This window comes from Apaloderma vittatum, unplaced genomic scaffold, assembly GCF_000703405.1.
Source record: "Apaloderma vittatum isolate BGI_N311 unplaced genomic scaffold, ASM70340v1 scaffold13215, whole genome shotgun sequence".
NCBI classification, from domain to species: domain Eukaryota; kingdom Metazoa; phylum Chordata; class Aves; order Trogoniformes; family Trogonidae; genus Apaloderma; species Apaloderma vittatum.
Window position 1 is genome coordinate 43,540 of NW_009716591.1, and position 13,237 is coordinate 56,776.

General features: G+C 41.7%; 1 protein-coding gene across 1 annotated transcript in view; it reads left to right on the forward strand.

Annotated features, from left to right (window-relative positions):
* TAF1B (TATA box binding protein (TBP)-associated factor, RNA polymerase I, B, 63kDa) overlaps window positions 1–5,419 on the forward strand; it is a gene marked incomplete at its 5' end in the record, with an annotated part of 48,458 nt that extends 43,039 nt beyond the window's left edge. The window contains 2 exons of the mRNA XM_009869597.1: window positions 209–434; window positions 5,227–5,419. Of these exons, the coding sequence (XP_009867899.1) occupies window positions 209–434; window positions 5,227–5,419 (419 nt within the window). The remainder of the gene's footprint in view (window positions 1–208; window positions 435–5,226) is intronic.
* Between the last annotated feature and the right edge of the window lie 7,818 nt (window positions 5,420–13,237).

Genomic DNA, 13,237 nt, shown 5'->3' on the forward strand with positions numbered 1-13,237 from the left:
ACATGTGGCAAAGTTGAATTTTAAATTGAATGGGGGAGAGAACGTATAGACCTTCAAGACACAGAAGTTTAAAGAAAGGAGATAAAAAGGAGAAAGAAAAGGCATGAATACCCTATTTTCTTCCTGTATTAATCACCTCTAAATACTCTTTTAATACTCAATACTTCTGTCTTTCTTCTTTTTTTTTGTTTTGTTTCTGTTTGTACAGAAATGGTTGTGAACTTGCAAAATCAATTTGGCAAGCTGTCTGGTTCAGTGCGACCTGCTGAAAAGCCAAATCCTTCAAGTTTTCAGTTAAGCTGGTCTGAAGAAAACACAGATGGGAGTTGTTTTCATGGGCATAGCCTGAAGGGAATTTTGCAAGAAAAATGCGGTGTACTTACAGCCATGAACCCTGACTATTGGCTGTGCACAGATAAACTCTGTACTGAGAAGTAAGTATTCAGATTTTTGTGAGGTACATTTTGCAAAGTTCTCCTCGAAGTGAAGTGCCGTATGTACATTTTTACAAATGACAGATACGGGGTGTGTACACGCCTATGTATTCACATGTAGTTAAAATCATTTGTAGAAAGGGGCGTGTGCAGAATGCTTAGTCCTGGGTTGGGAGTAGACAAATTGTAATATGAAGAGTGATCAAAGTGAGCTTTTGAGGAGACAGGAGATGAGACAAAATCTACAGCTAGAGTCACATGGCAAGAGTAGCAGCTAGATACAAATACTCGCTTCGCTTCCTCCTTCATAGTATTTTAGAAAAAAGTCACAGCTCTCCAGAGAATGGGAAGATGATTCCACTCCTCTCTCTTCTGGCCCCCCGAGAAGCATCCTAATTTTCTAAATCATTGTACTGCTTTTGTGGTCACTTTAATAAAAAATAAAGTTAAAATTAGCAGTCGGAATTCAAATAAGCAGACAATGCCTCCAGAACGTATTGTAAAAAAAAATTATTTACAGGTGAAAAGGACTACCACTGTTTTGTCTAAGCATATTGGCAATTAACAGTTGTATTTTTTGCAAACAGGAAAGCGAAGGAAGAAATTTCCCTTTCTGGAAAATTAAAAGAAGAAATATGAAAAAAGAAAACATTTTGTGCTATTAAGAAAGTTTAGTGTCTGTCTTTATTAGAGAACTGTTCCTAAATCCTGCCTTCACAAGTGAAAGGCACTTTTTTCAGTTAATGGTGTGTCAAAATAATCGTGCTATTTAGTAAAATTATTTTCTTTAAAGGACCTAAGTAGCAAGAAGAGTGATATCCAAGCTAATCCAGCCTTTTACAAAGTTACATGGATATTTAAGTGTCTGCCTGTCTTCCATTAATAGCTTCTTGTGTGAAATCCTGACAAAACTGGTGAATATTGTTCCTGGTGGGTGCTGGCAGAGACAGAAAGCAAAAGGCCTGCAGAGAGAGTGTAGGAGTTCAGCAACATTTACTGCAAGGAGTAGGAAATCTCTAAAATAACGTTTCTCATAAACTCCCTGGGTAGTGTAGATACAGCTTCTGGATCCTCCGCCAGGTTTTGGTTTTGCCATTGGTTGTATCAGGGAACCCTAAGCCAGGAGGGGAGCGTACCCGTGAGTATCAGTGAAAAAGATGAACTTCGCACGTGGCTCCTGAATTTCTCACGGGTGCAATCGAAGGGTGTTCTTTTGGAAAGGAGATGGAGTTATATTAACATGAAATGAGATTTCATTAGTTCGTCGAATAACATCTTAAATCTTTACCTGGTGTAAGCTTCTAAATGGCTTGCTTAAGAGAGCAATATATTCCTGATTTTTAAAAGTCTTTTCTGTCTCTCAGTGGATTTATTTCCTTATCTTTATTTTCCTTTTCACATTGCCTTTCACATATCCACCGTGACAGAAATGGGTTGGAATAATGTAAACATAGTGTTATATTACAAGAGCTTTGCTTGTATGGATTCATTCTTTTGTATGAATAAGAACCCCTTTTTTTTTTTTTGAAGGGAGGAGAGGTAATAATCCTTTCACCACAAATTTGCGTAAATCCTATGTACACACTGAATGAGTGGATATTTCAGTGTATGTTTGTGTGAATAATCTTTCATGCAAAGTGTGTTTTTAAGCCTGCATTTTCATATGTAATATATTAAAACGTTAATGGCAAACTGTCATAGCCTTCATGAAACAAGATTTGAATTTAAATTCTTACCGGTTAAATTTCCCATTATATCATTTGCAATGCAAGTAGTTAATTATACATCTTACTTACATACAAAGCTTACTTAGCTTTGGAAAACAACATCTACTCCTTCAGATATGAGGGTTCATCCTAGGCAAGTGTGTGTATGTATAATAGAACTAAAAAAAAACTTACAAATTCTCTAAAAATCAGTGCGGTCAGACTGGGACTACTGGAATGCTTTAATCCTAGGACTGAAATAAGATTTTGGAGTGGGCAAAGCTGAGATCAGTCAAACAGTTGGTGAAATGCTTTTACATTTTCTTTTATTTTAAAACCTTCAGTTTTAAACTGGATTCTAAATTGATTTGATATAGAAGTCTTTAGGCTATAGGAGTTTTATGGTTGAACTTAATGATCTTGAAGGTCTTTTTCAGCCTAAAGGATTCTATGATTCTGTATATGATGAGATATTACAATGTGTGAAAAAATGTTGAGAAAAATGGATTTCCCTTATTACATCTAAATTTAGAATCACCTGGAATCATTCTTTCAGCTCTTGCGAGATTCTCTTAGGGTAAACAGCATAAAAATAGCACAGAAATAGCACAAAAAGAGCATAGAATGGGGCAAAATATGTGGTTAGGTACTTCTGAGAAGTGTAACTCCAGTTAATTAAACACGTATTGATGTAATTATGCATTTGACTCAGAATATACAATATCTCTCCCCAGCCTTCCCCCAATGAAAACTAAGATTTGACACCTGAATTGCTGTAAGAGCTGCAATTCAGAACCCTGAATCTCGGGCTTCGCTAGGGCATGGCCATATGTCTTAATTCATATTAGCCAAAACCCACAGATTTGGTTACACCAACATTTCTCAGTGAAGTTTGAATCTAGCCGACACGTTGGGCTGTGGAGTCAGCTAGTTTGTTCTGATGTTGCTGAAATGCCTGATTTAATTTAGTTTTTTTAAGAAGCTGCTGGCAGCTTTCAGGGAACATGAGGCAGGGCAGAGGATGGGACGTACGGCACGAGAGACCTAGTTCCAGATGTCCAGTCTGCCTCTCCTCAGAAGGATTTAGACAAAGACTCTGCTCTCAGAAGCGTGGCTTGTGTGGCACTCCAGGCCGGGTCTGTCTTTTCCTCCAGTTTGAGGTAAAATGTAAATGTTTGTTGGGCCAGAGGGAGCAAGCAAATGACTCTGTAGTCTAGTAATTAGCCCGTAAATTGGGACAGACAAATGCCAGTCCTTGTTCTGGTGAATATTTGAGACCGCTGCTCTGAATCAGACAGAAGGGGAATTTTAAACTCTGCTTCTCCACATTCCAGGGCAATACCTAGTAAGCTACAAGATGCATAGGTCTTATGTGGTGAATAGCACCTGGATCCCCATATGGTTTTTTAAAGAATTGAAGCAGCTGCATCTTATGCTATTTTAAACTTAGTCTTTTTAATAAAACCAAATTTGAGGCTAACTCAGAACAGAGTATTTTTCCAGCCTGAGCTGCTGAACTTAATGTTTACAGAACTGTCTCTGCCGTCTATCCTCCGTGTCATCTTCTCTTCAGTCTGACACTTGTTACCAGCAAGTCGAGTCAGCAATTTTCATATATATATTTCATCAATAAACCACCTTATCATTTCATTAACATCTGCACTGTGAAAGCTACAAAATGATTAAGCAGAAGGCTGCTATAGCACTAATTACTTTCAGTCAACCTGGGCATTGTTTCCCATGTTACTGTATTGTCTTGAAGTTAGCTTTTCTCTCTGGTTTCTAGACAGATAATTTATATTTAGCACAAAAAGGCAATGAACAAGAAAGACACATTGGGGCTGGTCTCTTTTCACAGGTAATTAGCGATAGAACAAGAGGGAATGGCTTCGAACTGCAGCAGGGTAGGTTTAGACTGGACATTAGGAAAAAAAATTTCAGAGAAAGAGTAGTCAGACATTGGAACAGGCTGCCGAAGGAGGTGATTGAGTCACCATCCCTGGATGTGTTTAAAAGTCATTTAGATGTGGTGTTGGAGCATATGGTTTAGGGGTGAGCTTTGTAGAGTAAGGTTAATGGTTGGACTCGATAATCCCAAAAGTCATATCATAGAATCATAGAACAATTCAGGTTGGAAAAGACCCTTGGGATCATCAGTCTTTTCCAACCTGAATGATTCTTTGAAATGGATGGGTTGTAATCCCACTGCATAGTGTCAGGGAGAGGGGACTCTACGGAGGGCGTAGGCAGAAAATAGAGAAGATCCTGGGGTGACTACGTTGGATAGTCTTAGCAATTTGAAAAATAGGGAGAAATTAGCCATTTTCACACTTTGCTACATTTGCTAAAAGCTAGTAGAACAAACACTCCCTTACGAGGAAAGGCTGAAGGAGCTGGGTCTCTTGAGCTTGGAGAAGAGGAGGCTGAGGGGTGACCTCATTAATGTTTATAAATATGTCAAGGGGGAGTGTCAGGAGGACGGAGTCAGGCTCCTCTCAGTGACATCCAGTAACAGGACAAGGGGCAACGGATACAAGCTGGAACATAGGAGGTCCCACAAAAATGTTCAAAACTTTTTCCCTGTGAGGGTGACAGAGCACTGGCACAGGCTGCCCAGGGAGGTTGTGGAGTCTCCTTCTCTGGAGATATTCAAAACCCACCTGGACGTGTTCCTGTGTGACCTACTGTAGGTGATCCTGCTCGGGCAGGGGGGCTGGACTAGATGATCTTTTGAGGTCCCTTCCAACTCCTAGCGTTCTGTGATTTAGTCCTGAAAGGCAAAGAACTTATTCTTTGCCTGGTTGAGTCTGGTCCTGATATGTAGTGCAAGAAGCTATTCAGGCTTTTCCTTCTTACCTTGTCTGCACCATCTCTGAACATGTCTTGTTCTTGTCCTCCACCTCAAGGCTTTGCAGGAATGGATTCCTTCACAGAATCAGCACTGTTGGCCAGAATTGTGTTGTTGGTAAAATGTAGTTTTCCTCTAATTCCTCCAGTAATATTTAAGTCTGTAAATGGTAGCTAATGACTAACTAAATATGCTTGTAATTTAGGGCTTTTACTTTTTTTCCCCTCTTTCGTTTCAGGTTGTGTGGTCATCTGGCTCACTACAGAGAAGCAGACTTTCCCCATAGTTACCATTTTGTACTAAGGTTATTCTCCTTTCTTCTGAGGATACAGCCCTCTTACATTCATGATGAGGTGTGTGTGGTAGAACAGAAACTTTTTAATAAAAAACTCTTCAAAAAGACAAAATACAGCACAGGCCGAAGGAAGTAAAAAGGCCTAAAAATAGCAGTATTAAAACAGTGTAAGTTAGGTTGTTGGATCCCAAACCATTGTATTACATCTAAACTTAGACTGATCCTTTTGCCTAGTAGTGCTGAGATCTACTACTGTAACTTTAGTCCTAGTGTCATTTTATCTATAATTTAAGTCACTGGTTTTCAGCTGGGAAAGTTACCAGGGAAACTGTTTATCACAATTTATTCCCTTGCTTTGCATCAGAGTCAGGGGGAAGCTATGAAATTAACATTTTTAGGGGATAACCGTACATACCTTGTATTGGACAGCACGTTAACATCTAACTACATTATGAGATTTTGCAACTAAAGTATTATCTATTTTTTTACCGACCGTTGTATGACCGCAAATGTATTTCTAGAAAGTAATGTTTACTTTGTTTTGAAAGAGTGAAAAAGGAGCAGTTGTTTGATGTTTGCGCGGCAGTGATTTTTTAGACATTATTTCTAAACAGGCAGTTATGGAGCAATTCTGGCACTGTTTTCTCTCTTTCCTTGTATCCTTTGTATCTTCCAGTCTCTTGCTATGCCTGAGCCTCTCAGGCAAGTTAATACCTTTTAGGTCCGTGTTCCACTCCAGGTTTCAGAGATTGTGCAGCGACTTCTATACCTGGAACTGCGCATCCTATTTCCTGTGCCCCAGTCACTGCCAGGTCCTCCTGACATTGTTCTTCAGCAAGGCTACTGTTGTTTGAATTTCTTCTGACCACTTTATCATACAGCAGCTTGCACCTCAGCCATTCTGCCAGTTTTGCATGCTCAATCTTATTCACACGCTGTGTTTTTAAACTGTCCCAGACAACGTGTAAGTGAAATTGGGTACTGCCAGCATGTTAAAGATACCGTAACGTATACATGCATTGAACAGAAGTGTTGAGTAGGTACCCAAATAAATAATGTTGCTTTCAGCTGAACAAAATAAAATTCAGCCACTCTGTCAGTATGAAGTACAGAAGTTGCCAAATCTATTTGATCAAATCTAGAATGTGCAGCTGTGTCTAAGCATTATTGTAAACAAGAAACTGCACACTACGGAGAGTAATTGCTTCCTTCCTCAGCAAGGGCTTCAGTGACATGTAATGCGGGAAGGGAATCAGTTTGGTGAGTATGGTGGAAAGGTTTAAAATCTGCTGCGGTTCAATCTGTGAAGCTGCTGTCTGAAAATCGGGAACAGGTGAATGATAGAGGAGGAGATGTGCTCTCCTACCTGTTGTAATAAGTTACTTGGAGGCTTCACTGGCTCAGTAGAGATGGGAGGTAACTAGGAACGGTGTCCTGATTTAAGGTCACAAAAAAGTTGCAGTTTGGGTGAACGTGTTTACTTTTTCAGATTTTTATTTTATTGCAGAACAGGGATTTAAAGCAATGGTCCTATCAAGTGGTTGTAACATGCAGGTGCGTAATTTTAGCTATATGGAGCTAAAGTGTGCTTGGTGGGTGAAGAGGAAAGAGCAGACTGAATTTTTACTTGTTGTATGTGTTAGAGATTTCCTAAGTGGGTACAGTTTAGTGTGTCTAAATCTCTTGCCTCTTTGTGATAATTCTAGACTTCTGATGATATGTGTCTTGAACTAATGTTTACATTAATGGACTTGGAATGTACCAGTTTGAATCTCTTCTTGTGTCTGATGTTTGTGTTTTAAAATTAGCCACTATCGATTATGTTTGACCTCATCCGAGTGAATTACTGAAATTTATAACTATTTGATAAAATTGTTCATTGTTCTTGTTCTAGATGAGTATTTCTATCAGTTAAAAATCTACAGAAATATTACACGCAGTCACCGTTTTCAACAGCTTGCTCAAATGACTAAGAGTGTCTCATTCGTTTTACTGTAATATCTTTTAAAGTTTTGAATTACCTATCTAAAAGACACCTTGTTACACATAAAGGATTCATTTCATCCAGAAGTCTTTATGTGAGAGACACACTTAATTATAGGTACACCTTTCTTTTAAAATTACTGTAGTTGTAAAATCTGAGCTTCGCAAATTAAAAATACTGTGCTCGTTGTTACATTGTTGCAAACATAACAAAGCTCCCTTAGATGTTAGAATAAATTAAGGCCATATTTTAATAAACTGGAATAAAGCTTGCAGTTAATCATCAAGAGCCATATACCTTCTGGACACATAGGTTACGAGTCGGATTTAAAAGCTAAGGGTGTGCCCCTAAAATGCTTAGTGTTAGTTCTATCCAGTTTAATCAATCAACACTTAGGTTGGAGTAATGATGTTTAAGAAGCTGAGTAGAGTGCCTTATCTTCAGTGAAGTGTAGTTGAGCTCTCTTGGGACACCTACTTGCAGTCCAGTTAATATAACCCCGAGGTGGAGCCGCGGTGGTAGAACAGACAGGAGATGGCTGGAGGGCCGGGTGTCTGCCACAACCTCACAGCCCCAACCACCTCTTCTCTCTGCCTTTACCTTACAGCTCCTTTCTGTAATTATTTGCTGAAAAATGTCCAAGTAAAGCTCATTTTTCTGACAGGTGCTTTTATGCACTTCTTCCCGTGGAAATTTTGTCAAGAGACTTGGTTTGTTTTGTTTCTTATTCTAAAAGTTGAATGAGAGTTCTTAAGTGTATAGATAAAGGCAAGTGGGGGTTTTTTTAGATTAAACTTTCAGGGCAGTATACATCGAGGAGACTTAGAATAGTTCAATAATTATTAACTTAGTCAATAGCCAATCAGTTATTCTGAGACCTTAATGTACCTTCTAAAGTGAATTTGTTTTTTTTCCTAGTTTGTGTGTTATATTTTAACACTGCTTTTTCTCCGTCTTTAAGAGTGCAAAACTAATCTTGCTGTATGGATTCTCCTAAAGAACACCACCTTTCTGTTGTCTCAGTGGAGACATGTGACAGCTCTCTCATTTTCTTTTGAAGGGTACAGTTTTCAGCAGTGTTGGTACTTTATTTTACTGGTTTGGCGCTACCTCAGTGTGTCTGCATTCTCAATATCAACTTAGTCAAACATATTTTTCTTTTTAAAGTTTTCACTGTTTTCCAGACATGGAGAGTTGTTTGGCTTTCTCCACCTTAACCTCTTATGCAGAGTGAGGGCCCTGGACCTTATTTAACTGGAGAATGAGGGTCAGTGAAGCCTAGTATAGACAAGTAATGCTAGTCTACTTTATTTGCTGTAGTGTGTTGTGTGGGTCTCACTGCAATTACATCTTTCCTAACCCCTTTTTATCATGACTCCTGAAACAGTTGGGTTTGGAAGATTTGAGAAAGCTTTGTGCAATGTTGCAGGCAACACAAGGATTAACTCACTTTCTCGTAACTTCTTGGAAAGCTCAAAAGTCTGTTCCTCAAAACAACTTTTCACACTTTATGGGCAAACAAGACTTGCTGATGGTCCTGAAAAAGGATTTCAAGGTATTTATGGTAAGTTGTCAAGAGAATGCTTTTGCAGAGCCGAGAGCAAAAGACTCAGGACACACAGGGCTTTTTAAAATCTGAAAATGTTAAGTCCCTGAATATGGTGTCGGCTCCCCGGTTGATCTGTCCTTTGCCCATATCAGGGTGAGTTTTATGCTGCTTTGCAGGCAGAGAAGCATCAGAATAACTTCACTTAATGAATCTATTTTGTGCCAAAATGATCAGCACATACGGTCATACATAGAATCATAGAATGCGTTGTGCTGGAAGGGATCTTTAGAGGTCATCTGGTCCAGCCCCCAGCAGTGAGCAGGGACATCTTGAACTACATCAGGTTGCTCAGAGCCCCATCAAGTCTGACCCTGAATGCCTCCAGGGATGGGGCCTCCACCACCTCCCTGGGCAACCTGTGCCAGTGTTTCACCACCCTCATAGTAAAGAACTTCTTCCTGGCTGAGTGTGTTAGTATGTGGATTGGTCAAAGCAGCATCTCACGGCATTTGTCCTTGCACTAAATATGAGAATGCCTGCTTTCCAATATCACCTCTGCAGTTACTGGTCTTGTTGCTCCTCACATGTGAAGTTCCTTTGTTACCAGCCAGATTAGATGAGGGAGAGCTTAAAGGGGATGCCAAGATGTGGAAACAGGCGCGCGTGAAAGAACTTTCCACACTGCTGCTTGTGCTAGGATGCTGCTGAGACGGTGAGCAGGAGGGTGAGTAAGGACTGGCAGAACAGGAGATGATGAATGCTTGTGTCCTCACGTGAGGTTGTAGCTCCACTTGTACAACTGCTAATGGCAGCATCTCCAGAGCCAAAACACTCCTCCCCCATACTCAGCATCTACACTGCCTCCAGCAGTACACAAAATATAAGCACATTCCTCTGATGGTCTCACCTGGCTGCTCTGAATTGTGGAAGAGTACTTTGTGTCTGCTCATAGATTGCCCTGTTGTCCCAGCAGTGGCTTTGCTCATCCTTTGCAGACCCTGCCACTGCCTTGTGAGAGTGCCACCAAATTCATTTAATGTCTGTTTTGTGATCTAGTAGCTTGGTCTGGATCCTCGGGCGCTTCCCTGCTGTGGAGGATCCTGACAACGGCTGTGTGACCGAGCATTGCGTGCCCTGACGGGCTGCCCGAGGGGTGTGGGGTAGAGGCTGCTGCAAGACAGGAAGGTCTTTACAGCTCTTTACACTGACAGAGAAGAGGAGAGCATCCTAAAATGATAACCAAGCGCCACAGCTGTCTAGGTCTGGATATCAGAATGCAGAGCCGGTGAAGTCCTGGTGAGCTGTCAGCTCCTCGCAAGCTGGGCAGGCTTTACGTCTGCAGCCAGGCTGGTTCCTGTGCTTGTGAGCAGGACTCGGGCCATGGTCCCGCGACGTGATGCACCGGGGCTCCCCGTGACCACTGCTTGCTCTGACACCCGGGCATGAAGCAATCCACCTGGCCCTGGATCTCACCTGCACAAAGTTGCGCCGCGTTGATCTCAGATTGTGACAAAACCTTTATGTTTACTGAAGTGAGACCCATGGGGTTCGTAACTCCTAACTGGGCAGCCGGGTGTTTTCCGAGCTGCGGAGAAAAGCGGATTAGGCAGAGGACAGTGCGTGGCGCAAAATCTGCACATGCTGTTCTCTTGCTCCACTGCTGTCGGCAGTCGTGGCAGGACCCGTGTGCGCAGAAGTCAAACCCAGAGGAAGTGCAATGTTGAGAAGAGATGATAAATGCTCGATGAGACTGGGTAACATGGTAAAGATTTTGTTGCCCTGAATCTCTAGGTTTCAGGATGACTTATTTTTTTAATATATAGGCTGCTGCTAAATTAATTTATGTGATGTCAGTGTCCTCAGTCAGGCTGATGGAGCTGCATCTCCTGCCCCTGAAGAGTCTGTCTATGCTCTCAACAGTGCCTGCGCTATCTTTAGGGCTAAATAGAGAATCAAAAAGGGGAATCTTTAAGGAACACCTTCAAGACTGCATATAGGGATGTGAAAAGTAAACTGTTTCTCTAATTTTCCTGTTCCCTATTTCACACATTGTGCCTTCATTTATTTCTTTCCCCTTTTTTCCCCCCAGCTTTTTCCATCTTCTCTTTTCTATGAGGCATTTCCAGCTTCCTTTTCCACTGCCACTTGTCTTTCTCTTCACCCTGTGTCTGCTTTCACCGTGCTTCTGATCGAATTCATGAACATCTGCCTGGACTTTTTTTTTTCTTTGTTGCAGAATTTATTCTGTGGGAGTCAGTGACCACCTTCGGGCTTACTTTTCCAGCTCTATCATTAGTGGCCACAGGCCTGTCACAGAAAAGTAAAGCTTGGTGCTGTGCTGTGTAACAGAGTAGAGAAGATTCGCTGCTCTTTACAGCCATCTCTGCAGCCTGGCCCTTGCATTGTAGGGGTTCAGATTAGTAAAAAGTGTCTTGTTTTGACTCCCTGGCACATTTTGTGAAATCAAAAGTACTGTTACAAACCTGATGCAACTTGTTTGTTTATTACACAGGTGTGAATGACCAGTGCGTGCAGATGATAATTATCGGGTATGAGGTTTTAAAACCTTATTTGTTAGGTAAGTCATAACAGCAGTTAATCCTTGTCCAGAATGATTCCCAGTTTCTCTAGATAGTGATGTCAAAAGACAGACTAGGAAGAAGCGAGAGCATGTTGAGACAGTGCTTTGCCAGGCGGCTGCAAACTGCCTTTGAGTTTGGTGGGGTGCCTTGTATGTTTGCACTGGGATTCATTTAGAATGAATATATGATGAAGGGAAGGAGAATGCTGAAGGAGAATACTGAGGCAGAGGCAAAGGTAAAGAGAAGGACTTGGAGAGGTGGAGGAGAGCCATGAGGTCAAGGTGGAAAGGCTGAGCGAGGGAAGAAGTCGGAGGGAACGCCAGTCAGCGTGGGGCAAGGCAGGTCCTGCCAGAGTGCTGGTGCGCAGGCTGGTGTGGCTTTGTGCCCACGTGAAAGCTCTGCTAAGCCCCTGTGTGCTCCTTGCCCGATTTTATTCAGCGGTGATGCAACTCGGTGACATCACAGAAATAACACCTACAAGCACTGTTACAGAGTCTAGATGGTGACCGGCAGATTCATCGGCGGTGTCACAATCCAGTGTTTATATCATCGTCTCCTGAATGTGGAAGTGATTGCTCCGTCGATGACCAAGTTTTCATCAGCGGATCAGGCTCTTAAGAAAAGCTGTCCCTTTTGCAGAGGCAAGAGCTTTGATTTGTTTGGAATCAAACCACGGTCAATTCTAGTTAGGTAGAAATGGCAAGTGTGGCACATTACTAAGATTTTAGCAATTTGGGTGCAATGTAAGCATGTGACTGACGTTCTGCACGTACTGCATCTGGGTTGCTTATTGCTACAGGGTAGTATTATATTTTATTGTTAATGAAAAGTGTGCACAAACAGAAGCAAGGAACATGGGGAGTGAATTAACACCTGAGAAAGTTAGCAGTCCTTCCCAGTACTTGCCATTCTGAGCTGGTTTTGTAGTTTGTATCAGAAACAAAGCAATTTATACTCATTTGGAAAAATGTAACTTCTGACATCTTAATCGGAGGACGGTATTTTTTTTTCGTATGTGAGAACAGATAAGAAATTTTCTTCTACGTAATCTCAGACTAGATTTTTCAAATGTGTTACAAATACAGAATACCTTTTATCGCGTGTCATAACGAACAATTTATGCCAGTTCATTTTGTAGAGTAAGATCCTTCTTCAGTAACCATCCCAGTGGCAATGTTTGCAGATCCAAACAAAGCATTTTGTTTCTAGAACACTAGTTGTAATCCAGTCAGAGGAAATTAAGCAACTTCCAGTACTAGACCCTTAGTGAAAGTTTGTTCCCTTTAGTTTCGTATTTCCTTCAACTGGCTGCTTGAATTGCCCTTCTATAATTTTGCATTGGACTATATCCCGCAGAAACAGGAAAGAGATTTTTACTTAGAAGGAGAAACCTCTTATTAGTGTGCGTGCTTTTAAATTACAGTAGTATCTGATGCATCTCGGCATCCGACAGGTAGCATTGTTGCTCCGTGGGTTTGATTCAACTCCTTACTGAAACGAGCAGCCTCCCACCCTTATTTCTCAAGGAGAAACTTTAAGATTCCCAAGTGCCACTTTGGACAGACCCAGCGCACGTGTAACGTTGCTGCTGGTGTTAAACCAGAGGAGGCAGAGGACCTTCCAGCAGTAATTCCACCCGTATCCCCCTGTGTCCCCAAACCCGGCTCCGCCTGTGAGGATCCGCCGCACTTTGGCCGCCGGCAAACCCGTGCGCCCCGTGTCGCGTGCAGGCGTCCCCAGGAATGGATCCAGGCCAGGAACGAGAGATGAGGTTACAGGGGGCGGGCGAGGGAGAGGGGAAATCCCTGTCTAGGGCGAAAAACACTCGAGGGAGCCCCG